At 48.3% G+C, this 11422-nt stretch overlaps 4 protein-coding genes across 4 annotated transcripts; 2 read left to right on the top strand and 2 right to left on the bottom strand.

Moving 5' to 3' along the window:
* Positions 1–34: 34 nt before the first annotated feature.
* Positions 35–490, top strand: PHALS_05850 (Ubiquitin/40S ribosomal protein S27a fusion; the record flags this gene model as incomplete). The annotated part of the gene is made up of 1 exon (XM_024723160.1): positions 35–490. The coding sequence occupies one exon, from the start codon at positions 35–37 to the stop codon at positions 488–490; it is 456 nt and encodes a 151-aa protein (XP_024574164.1).
* Positions 491–887: 397 nt separating this feature from the next.
* PHALS_05849 (ribosome biogenesis protein bop1-like) lies at positions 888–3646 on the bottom strand (the record flags this gene model as incomplete). Its single annotated transcript, XM_024723158.1, has 4 exons — positions 888–947; positions 1023–1125; positions 1205–2863; positions 2934–3646. 4 exons carry the CDS (start codon positions 3644–3646, stop codon positions 888–890), a joined length of 2535 nt encoding a protein of 844 aa, XP_024574163.1.
* Positions 3647–3944: 298 nt separating this feature from the next.
* PHALS_05848 (Phosphatidyl inositol kinase (PIK-G1)) lies at positions 3945–7394 on the top strand (the record flags this gene model as incomplete). The annotated part of the gene is made up of 3 exons (XM_024723157.1): positions 3945–4063; positions 4127–5850; positions 5923–7394. 3 exons carry the CDS (start codon positions 3945–3947, stop codon positions 7392–7394), a joined length of 3315 nt encoding a protein of 1104 aa, XP_024574162.1.
* A 222-nt stretch (positions 7395–7616) lies between these two features.
* Positions 7617–8745, bottom strand: PHALS_05847 (uncharacterized protein; the record flags this gene model as incomplete). Its single annotated transcript, XM_024723156.1, has 5 exons — positions 7617–8213; positions 8279–8359; positions 8432–8489; positions 8563–8598; positions 8660–8745. The coding sequence occupies 5 exons, from the start codon at positions 8743–8745 to the stop codon at positions 7617–7619; spliced, it is 858 nt and encodes a 285-aa protein (XP_024574161.1).
* Between the last annotated feature and the right edge of the window lie 2677 nt (positions 8746–11422).

Here is an 11422-nt window from a genome sequence, read left to right as displayed (position 1 = left end):
TAAACCTGTGAACAACGCCAGCTTTCCGCCAGTAATGGCCACGGGCTTGTACCCGCCACAGCATTCTGGACATGTTCAGCCCCCGGGCGTCTACGGCTACGGCAACAACCAGCCTCACCAGTACGGTCAGCATCAGCAGTATGGACAGCAGTACGCGCAACCGCAGCAGCAGTACGGGCAACCGCAGCAGCAATACGGGCAACCTCAACAGCAATACGGACAACCTCAACAACAGTACGGACAACCTCAACAACAGTACGGACAACCTCCACAACGGTTTGGACAACCTTCGCAGCAGTTTGGCCAGCCTCAGCAGCATTATGGCCAGCCGCAACAGCAATTTGGTCAGACGCAGCAACAGTACCCTCCCACTACTTTAGGCGGTCAGTACCAGTACCCAGTGCGATATGGTCAAGTACCTCCTCCAATGCCTTCAGCTGCATCCAAGAAACCTCGATTCCGCATGCCTAGCTTGGGAAAGAAAAATTAAGAAAAGGTTGGGTGCGTGACTCGGTTAAAGATGCATGTCAACTCGCGGAGACCGAAATGGAGAAGCGAGCAGGCGGATGGTTTGAAGTAATGCTCAGATCTCTGTGAGTAAATCTCCTCAGTGTTGTCTGTAGCGTTCGCCGGCTCCCTCCACTCGGATCAAGTCATAACAGCCTTCCAATGTGTCTAGGTGTAGCCTAATACTTCGTTTCTTGCCATTGCTTAATAAATTAAGGACTACCAGTGTGCTACAACGCTAATTGCAACCCATGAGTGCCTCGATGGACACGACACATTCTTTGTAAGCAAACGCATGTAGTCTATAATCAAACTTCCTAGCTAAGAATTCGAAGCAACACCATTTTACCCAAATTTGTGCTAGGCATACAATAGGCGAGTTAGTGAATGTCTTGAAAGAGACGAATAGATCCGTCGGCACCACCCGTCACCACCCATGGCTGTAGAGCAAATGTAGATAAAAGACAGGAGTCAGTATACCTCACAAAGACACTTGAAACAATTTCAAAACGAACCAAAATAGGGTGGAAGGCTAATGCCATGACACCGAGGCCGCCGGTGACTTCATGACCACGCAAGATCTTCAGTGGCACTATGAGTGGGTTCTTCATCAGGTCCCTACAGTTATAAATCACATGAAACATACCACGTTGAACAGATTTGCTAAAAAAACAACAGAATCGCTTCCAACACGTACGAATAGACCATCGCATGGAAGATGTGAACGGTGCCGTCATCCGAAGCTGACGCCATCAATGGGTACTTGGGATGGAATGACACATCACGTACTGCTTTTTCGTGGTATTTGAGCGTCTTGAACGGCCTCGATGACAGATCCAAGTCAAACCAACACAATCTTCGGTCGTAACTACCCACTAATAAGTGATCCCCATTCGGGTGTACTGCCATGCTCGAAATCCACTTGACACCTGAAGACAGTTTCTTGACAATTGATTGCTTCACGAGGTTGTACACACGCACATGGCGTTGAGTAGCGTGGAAGAAAAATGGTTTAGACGGATGAAACAACACACATTGGACCTGTCCCAAGCTCTTTTGAAACGGGTTTTGAGTCTTTCGCTTTGAGAGTTGATGAATCAATACCGCTCCAGAACCAGCGCCGGGAGCAACGGTAGAAAGGTAGTCGCCCTTATAATGCCATGCCAAATTCTTGACGTCGCTTGTGTGGTGCAGCACCACACGAATACCGGTGCCTACGCGACGATCCAACCACAGCTGTTCTACCTGCTTTAATTTGTCTTCGTCCTTTGTGCCGCTGTAGAAACGCCAAGTTATTGGCACCTTTTTCTTAAGTGCGTCGGCCTCCACATTCGCTTCATCCTCATTCACAATCTGGACATTTTCTTCCTGTTCGCTGGACATATGAATGCTGTCATCGGCATCGCCCACAAGAGCATTAGTAAGTTCTGTTTGGTCTGCGCTACCTGTTCCGGTCGCAATTACAAAAACTTTCTTGGCAGCTGCGACAGCCAGCAATTGATGATCTTTGTTTGGGTTCCACGCCAGCTTGTGCACAACCGCACCAAGGTTGTACACGTGCAAGCAACGCGTAGTCTCCAACTCCCATATGCGGACGGTAAAGTCATCAGAACCTGACGCAACGTACTGTCCATATGGATCCACAACTAGCGAGCGGATACGGCCAGTGTGACCATTAAATATATGCTCCAACGTATTGGGAAAAGGACGCAAATCTTGAGGCTTTGGAAGCTCGGGCACAAGGGACTCAGGGTCAATGTTAAGCTTGCGCTTGTTGACACGAGGCGCCAGGTACAAGTCGAGGCAGCGCTCGAAGCGCTCCCGCACAAAACCACCATAGCCGCAAACTTCACGCAGTGATTTAAACTTTTTCGGCATGAAGTTTGTTTCACGATCTTCAGGGTCGGCCTCTTCCCAAGCTCGACGCTCTTCTTTCGTAAACAAGTATTCCTCAGGAGGGTTGTACGACTCAATGTGTCCTGGAAGTGGCATCTTTGGTGCCTGCACATGAGCTGGACCTTTACGAGTCTGCGCCTGGTCATCGTCAAACCACATTTGATAAACCTCAGGCTTCTTCTCGGGATTCTGATCGACTTTAATGCGACCTTCTTTGATGCCCTTCACGATCTTCATTACCTTCATGCGCTCCCATTTAGACGGCAAGAATCGGCTCTTAGGCTCCAGATCATTGCCCATAGAGTGAATGATCTTGTTTGAAGAGTAAATGTCGACGTATTCCGGGTAAGCCTCGAACTCTGGGTGAGCGAACGCACCAGCTTGCATCCGACGAATGATTTCCATGTCTCGATCCGAAATAACAATCTTGCGATCGTTGTAAGCATCGTACACAGTACGGCTGCGACCGAAATTACCATTATCAGCATCAGTTTCGTGTAAGCAAAAGCAAAAAAAATATCACAACATACTCATAATTTGGATCATCCTTTGCAGCGATCGCATTGTCAATACCGTCGCCGTTGTTTGACTTCATGACTTTCTTTCCGTCAATGTTGTACCCAATGTGGTCGTAGTCCTCGTACCACCGAAGTGGGACGTTGCCAATAGTATTTACATTTTCTTCGTCATCAGAAGACAGGTCGTCTACATGAAGTCGTGATGCCACTGAAAGCGAACCGTCCTCACGCATTTTTTGCACCTCCCTTTCGCGATCCACAGTAAAACGACGCGTCTTTTTCTCCAGCTCCGATATCTCGCCATCTCCCTCCTCTTCGTCGCCACTGTCATCATCGGAAGACGAACCTTGATCTTCAAACCCATCGTCCTCTTCATCATCAGCATCGTCGCTTTCCTCTGTGTCGCTGGTCTCATTGTCGTCGTCACTTTTGTCTTCATCATCCTCTGGCTTGATAATTTTTACGGGTGTCGTTTGTATCTGAAATTTATTTTGCTTTTTCATCACAATACCTGCTGTCTTCTTGTTACCTTTGTTGTTGTTAGCAGTATTGGGCATGGACGCCTTAAGCGGTGCTGCCGTCTTCTTTCCACGAGCCATTGACGCCCTCAGTGTCTCGCCAGCCAGCGAAAACAAATTTGTACCACTTTTGTACCAAAAATTAAAAACCCGCTGAAAATTGAGACCCATCATAGGTCCCACCATAAGTCCCACGGGCCATTTCATATACATAGGGAGTGAGGACTCACACAACAGCGCAACGTTTCTTGAAGGAAGAGACTCGCGCTACGGGTCCGCTCCTCTCTGAAAGTACCTTTGAGCAACGCGCAAACGCTCCATTCGGCTCTGTACTATCTTTCTGTTCAACTAGGTGCTTCTCGTGCAGATTGACTGTACTTTAGTCGCGGAATAACGTTTCAGTCCGTGCCCAGTAGCAAACAGATTCGATCCAGAGCGCTCAACTACGCTGAGTGCCATAACGAGACGTCATCGCAAGCTGTCTCGTGTTATCTCGTGGAGTGACATGAAGGCTCCACGCGCTAGCTGCGAGGGATACCTTACGTTCCGCACGAGTCCGTCATCTCCGCCGCCCATGCTTCGGCGTTACTGCTTTCTCGTCGGAACGTCGTTCCATTACTACAGGTATTACGTATACCGTTTGATTGTATTGCATCACTATGACACGCTTACATTGCAAACTCTTAGTACACAGGAGGATGCGTATCACATGCTGCGTATTAAGGGCGAAGTGGACGTGCTTGGTGTGCAAGAATGGGATGGAAAAGGCAATATGCACATATACCAACACGGACTTTTATTCGCCACAGCGCAGAGTAAAGTTTTTTACGCTTATGCTGACACCGCAATGGACAAAGAAAAGTGGATTCGAGCCATTCAGACAGCTGTAGTGACCACGGCACCGCGTCTTGCGGCTACATTCCTTCACCACGCGTCGCTTGATGTATCTACCTCACCAGTAAGTACAGCTGCAGTCCCGTCAAGTGAGACGGACGTGAAGTGCAAGTGTCCGGATTGCACCCGTTTAATATCGCAAGCTGTGACTGCTGGGCAAGTGGCTCCAATGACAGCTACACTGTTATACAAGTGTTATAGCTGTGACGGGTTGTTCTGCGATAAATTTACGACTCATAAAGTCCCGCTCCCGCATCGATTCTACTACTACGCCAAACGCGTCTGTGACAGATGTTACGAGGCACAGAATTACATTAATTACTTGCGTGCAATGGTTGAGCGACTGAAAGCGGGGATCTGTTTGTATCCAAAGCCGTTAAATCCGGAGGCACCGATTGAGTTAATTATGCCTAAGCGTCCACTGCAGACCGAGTCGGCCAAAATTGCAATCGATCTATTAAAAGCCAAAGTGATTACTGCTGAAGAATGTGAAGAAATCTTGCTGAAAGATCGACGATTCTATGATCACACGATGGATCACCCCGAGATTCCGTTGGACCTGAAAATTTTGGGCCTCCACCGTGAATTTCGTGCACGCAGCTTTAGCGTTTATCGAGCCGTGATTTTGTTACATCGTCACCTGGACAGTGATCCGCTACTGTTCAAACCAATTGTGGAAAAGTTGTTGCACTTTTCGTACACGCGTATTAATCAAGTGGAATTTTATTGGCCTCAGATTGTTCATGCTTATCTATCCATTCCAAATTTTGATTTTGAGAAGATTTTTTGGCTCGATGAGCTAATTGTGTCCGTTTGTTCGCGATCCATTCATCTTGCGCTCCTTCTTCGATGGCAGCTTCAAGGTGCACTTGAAGACTCGTTTGATACGAGAAAACCTAAAGACATGCAAGACAAGTATGCACGTGTAGTACGATTGATGGTGGAGATTGAGCGTGAAGTTGCAGGTGTCGACCGGGCCACGGTGCTGAGTCGCGATCCGATGCAAGAAACGTCTCACGTAGACAAGCGGAATCTGCCCATGCCAACAGATGATCAGCTGCGGGTAATCGTTAAGCTAACAGAGGAGATCGCCATTCACCGCTGTCACGCACACAATTTATTGACCTCAAGTAGCTCTCCTTCAGGCATGAAAGTGTTCTCCTCTTTCTCACCGAGAAAAGGCGCAGGATATAAAGAATCACCTGAAGGGGATGTGGAGAGCCGCTTTCGTGATTTTTCACGCTTTCAGCAACACTTACTCACACCCAAAGAAGATTTGGATTCTTTGTTGTTAACGCACCCTTCAGGAGACGACTATGAGCATGACGAACGGTTGTCGATCTTAGAAGAGGAAGATACAGGTAGCCAATCAATCAATATTTTTAATGAGTCGATGCGACGGTCGAATCAGACTGACAAGTCGTTGCTAGCGAAGCATTTTGCTGACGAGTGCGACTTTGTCGAGCAGATTACGGATATTGCTGAAGCCCTGCGCTTCGTGCCATCGATTCAAGAGCGTAAGATTCAATTACCGTCGTATTTAGAAAAGTTACATCTTCCGCCAATGGCTTACGTCCCATTGGTAAAAGCGACAGACCCTTTTGAGCGAATTGTACGGATTCCAACAAAGGAAGGAACAGCATTCTCAACAAAAGCGCGTGTTCCTATATTGCTGATCTTTGAGGTGATTCGCGGCAATCCTTTCGACGATGACCAACAACGTGACACCTCTATACTTGAGTCACCACGGTCTCCTTCAAGGCAAAGTCGAATCGGAAGCAGTATGCTGGAATCGTCCGAAGTCAACTACGTTGAAGATGAAGAGATTGGACAGCTGATTGAACATCAACCGTTTGCAGGCGATGCAGACGATGTTGAAGAAGTCCAAGTCGAAACGATACTTTCCTCGCGTGTGATCTCTGAACCATATCACACTCCGGCCGCCATGTCGCGTCGTGTTCCTTTGCCAGAGACACCAATTGGTGTTTCGGAAACGGTGTCCACGCCTTCAGCAACTCCACCGATCGCTATTTCGTCTCCTGATTCTAAGGTGGCTGGTACAATTGCATCCATTGTTAGGTCGCATACTGAACCATCTACACCGCTTGAAATGGACTTGGCAACGGGCAATATAACAGCTGAAGCGATTGAGCGTGAGAAAGCGCGACGGAAAGATTTTGAGGCAGCATTTGGCGAGTCGTGGAGCTCTAAGCGTGCAAGGCTGATGGCAGCATCACCTTATGGTCATTTACCTGGCTGGGACATCGTATCTATGATCGGCAAGAGCAACGATGACCTTCGTCAAGAGGTATTTACATTGCAATTGATCCAGAAGTTCGTCGAGATATTTCGGGGTGCAAATTTACCAATGTGGGTAAAGCGATATCGCATTATTGCGACGAGTTCGTCAACTGGATTGATTGAAACGCTGATCAATGCAATATCGCTGGATGGTTTAAAGAAGCGTGAAGGATATGTGTCTTTGCTTCATCATTTCGAAAAATCGTACGGCCCTCCTGATTCGCACCGTTTTAAGATAGCCCAAAGAAAGTTTATACAGTCGATGGCTGGATATTCGCTCGTGTGTTACTTTTTGCAGATCAAGGATCGACATAACGGAAACATCATGCTGGATGATGAAGGTCATATCATCCATATTGACTATGGGTTCTTACTTGGTATCGCTCCGGGTGGAATGCTGAGCATTGAATCAGCCCCATTCAAACTCACGGCTGAGATGGTCGAAACTATGGGTGGCCAAGACTCGGAGGGCTTCAAGGAATACGTAACATTATGTACTCGAGGCTTCCTGGCATGTCAACAGCACTGTGACGAGATTTGCGACCTTGTTGACGTCATGTCACGGCAGTCCCCGTATCCGTGTTTCCTGGGCATTGACGCAGATTATATTTTATTACGCCTTCGTTCTCGCTTTAAGCTGACACTCACGAAACAAGAGACTGTGGCCTACGTGCTTTCGCTCATCCGCAAGAGTAACAATAATTACAGCACGCGCCAATATGACAATTTTCAGCGCATGACAAATGGCATTCTGTCGTAGGTGTAAGATGTAATTTTGTACACTTGCGCAGACAATCATTGTCCTTCAAAACTACAAGATACGCGCTTGGTGAGTGCGTAGCGTTTGGCAGGAAGTGTCTGCATTTGTTAGGTTCGAATCAATCACGTGTGTTATCTAGAAAATAAAGTCAAATTAAACAAACTTTACAGATGGTCACATTTGATAGCCCGTCCATCATCAAAACGTTCTCACTGAACGTATCTAAGCTAATGCGACAAAATAGCTGCCAAGCCCATTGCGTTTCCGCAGCATACATCGTCGAGTAAGTACGGTGTGCATGACAGCGAGAGCTACAATGACGACAGCACACGCCAATGCGACTTTTGTACCAGTTGAGGCGTCAGAAATGCTGCTTAGTGACTCGCCCGAGTCTTCAGCCACCAGCAAGTTGAAGTACAAGCCTGCGACGAGCGACGCGATTGCAATCAGGCCCCAGATGACTCCCCAGCAACGACTGGAAGTATGCGTCATTTTGGCGAATACTGACGCATCGCTCTCGTTCAATCGGCGGGCAATGAGATCGTCCCAGATGTCGTATACAGAGAAAAGACAGCTCATGACACCTAGAAATAGTGTCACGTATTGCAGCGCGTCAAATGTTGTTCCAATATTGAGCGCCATAAGTCCCGCAAGTAGCACGATAAAACAAAAGTTGAGGATGCGAAGGTAATTATTGTGGGCGAGGAGGATGAAGACGAGCAGGAAGAAAATAAGGACTCCTGCTGCCACTTCTGACGCTGTTTTGTCAGCACTGGCAATTGTGAGCGCCATACCCCACATCGCTGATCCTAAGTAGCCCTTTGAAATGGCAGTACAACCGTGTCAGCATCTTGTACATTGTATCAAACATACTCACAACATACGGCTGGAACAATGACCCACTGGAGGCCGCCAACGGTCTTGGTGACGCCACCTTCGTCCGGATGCACTTCCATTCCCTCCACCTACAGAAGATACATCGACAGCGTCGTTAGCAACGCGATGCTATCGGTGCATTCGCAGTATAAGCTTCGTACGCTTCCGCAAGTAAGCCACGCAGCTGTTGCGTGCCCCAATTCATGCAGAAAGACCGTTCTGCATCGTACAAGAAGCGACCATATAATCTGTTAGTGTAGTGAATCTACATCAGCAAGTAGGAGCGACGTACAGCGTCTTGAAAGGGTGGATAATTGGTACACGCCATCTACAGCAAAAAGCGATCAGCAGTGGATCGTAGCACATCATAGAAGACACAATGCAATCACAGTTTGAAAATAGTGATGGAGTAGCAGATGATGAGGAAGATAGACAGAAACTGCTTGTCATTGCAACACTCAAGCGACCAATCCATATCAGCTGGAGCCTGACAAAGAAGTTTTTGAAATGCCAGTCTGACATTCGTGTGCCAATCACCGGTCGTAATCTTGGCTAACCCGTATCACAAAGACGTTCAGAAATCATAGTCACTTCTTTCACAGTCACACGCTGATTGGATTTTTTCGAAGTAAAAACGTCATATCTAGTATTTGTCTAAGTCGGCCCTAAAAAGGCGTATATAATGGTGGAGTCTCTGAATACTGAGCTCAATGACAATAATAATAACGGCTGGTATCTGGTGCGGTAGTACGTGATTTATCGGGTGCCGCACGCAGTCGATATGAACAACTTAGCGAAAAATTTCCACGCTATTGGCATATGTCCTGTTCAAAGGCTTTTAAAATTGTGACGTCCTTGTTCCGGGAATAGCCCTTCCTACTTGACGTACGACAGACCAAACAACAAATCGAGAAGAAACGTAAATGCAGACCGGAAACTACTTGGTCTGTATGAAACGGAAGTAAATAACGGTGGTCCCTGACTTTAATAAAAAGTGGCCGCAGAGATTGTTGCAGAGACTTAAGGAACAATAAAAACTATGAGATATGTGAAGCTATTCTGTAAAGAAATGCTTTTAATTCTTTCGAATGTGAATACGGTCGTGGTGGTGGATGCGCTTTTGCGTCGCCCAAGCTATGGGTCGCCGCATGTCACGATGATGGCATCGCGTATAATCGAAGCGACACGCACGGCGTATGCAGCAGGGCTGCCGTAGCTCTTTCGCTTACAGGAAGCTAAGCTAAGGTCGGTGATCTCCGTTCTATACTTAGAACCAGTACGAGTGTTGCAGATCGCAATCCGCTTACTCCAAGAGTAATCACGGCCTTAACCCAAGGCAATTAAACTTTTCCGCCCAAAATGTATACTGTACTTTTGATTTTATTTGCGGCAAAGCCGCCTATATCTAAATATATAGGTTTTTCTAACTAAATAGTAAAACTTAACTAAAAAAATGCATAGTCCACCCACGTACTGACTTCTTGTTAAGGTATAGCCAAACCATCGTTAGATTACACGTCTTGTATAATTTACACCATTGTATGATCACATCACCCACCCCTTCATAACAGGGTACGTCTAATCCCGTTACACTCTCCCGCAAAATTGTGAACACCGACAGCTCACATTTTACTGTCGCCTCGTTCGATACTCGCGTGTCTAAGACACATCTACATCTCCAATACCTTCTTTAAGAATTGTCTGCTCGATGATCCCTGTGTCTAGGACACGAAAGACACCCAGCCTCGCTGGTTCCGAGAGTGTCCGCGGGCAGAGCCTTCTTCGGCTTTTGCACGCGATGCACCTTCCAGCACGTCCGCGGCTTCAAAAAAGCGCACTCTAAGCCCTCGGTAACCGAGCACTGCGTACCACACCCACCGCCGGCGACGAAGTACATCGTCGAGGATTTGGAGGAAGTCGACTGCGAGTCCGATCTAGGATGGGAAGAAGAGGAATGCAAGGTGCACCAGCGGCGCGATGTGTGCCCAGCTCAAACCTTGCGGACACGTGTCCTTTTACCGATCTCTCGGCTTCGGGGGAGGGTCACAACCAACGACCTCGACGAGGCCCAGAGGCAGCAATAGGGGCGGCTATACGCACGCATCCACGGTCGGTCCTAGACCCTCGTGTGGAATATGATTTCCGCTTGGCGGATCCCGCATCTGAAGCGAAGGACTTGATCACTCGACCATTGGATTCTACAAGGTCGGTCTCGGCAGCATGGCGCTCCAGTACCTCAGCGTCACAGCTCAGGCGCTGCGACGGACGTCTTCAACGACGCGATTCATGCACTCAGTTTGACCATTAATCTGCTGATCCGCTGTTGTCATATCCAACTTGACGCCCAGCACCTCGAAGATCATCGACCAGAACCTTCTAGTGAAGCGTGGGTCTCTGTCAGGTTTAATTGATTCCGGGAGTCCATGTTGTCAAAAAACACGATCCACAAACAGCGTCGCTGTACCCACACCGTCGATGGTGTCCGGCACCGCCTCAAGATGGATGATCTTGCTCAAACGGTCAACGAAGACCACGTGGCACGGAACCCACTGAGCACAGCTCGAGTATCGAAGCAGTCGCTGCATGTCATGCGTGCGTGACATGATCGGCCAAGGGCCGAGGCATCAAGGGCGATGCCCTCGTTATGCACGTGAAGTGGCACGTAAATCACCGAGCACTGCTCTCGTTACAAAGCAGTCGCTGCATGCCATTGATGGCGTGATCAGACAGAGTCCGAGGTATCTTGGACACGGCCCTTCAGACGCGCGTGGAGTGGTGCGTTATCCACTGGACGAAGACTGCGGGGTTAGCAGCTCTTTGGCGGATGTTGTAGATAACATCGGAGCTCCAAAGGAGCGGACAGCAGGGTGACACCGGACGACGCAGAGTGCGTGTCCACCCTGGTCTCGCCGAGACATTAAACCTCTGTACAGAGGCGTCAAAAACGCCGTATGCTGGCTGCAAGACGCCGGGCGTCGATCCTGACCCAGGATGTGTCTACCGTAGACGATGGCGCACAGTTATACACTCTCGTCAACGGTATGACGGGGAGGAAGATGGCGACGTCCGCCTCGAGACTATGCCTGCAGTAGATATTCTTCTTGAGCTGGACGAGATGTCCCTTATAGAGCTCGGCAGTGCCTTGAACGCAT

This window comes from Plasmopara halstedii (genome assembly GCF_900000015.1).
Source record: "Plasmopara halstedii genome assembly, contig: Scaffold_292, whole genome shotgun sequence".
NCBI lineage: Eukaryota > Oomycota > Peronosporomycetes > Peronosporales > Peronosporaceae > Plasmopara > Plasmopara halstedii.
The sequence above is the reverse complement of the archived record's forward strand: the minus strand, read 5'-3'. Positions and strand labels throughout refer to the sequence as shown.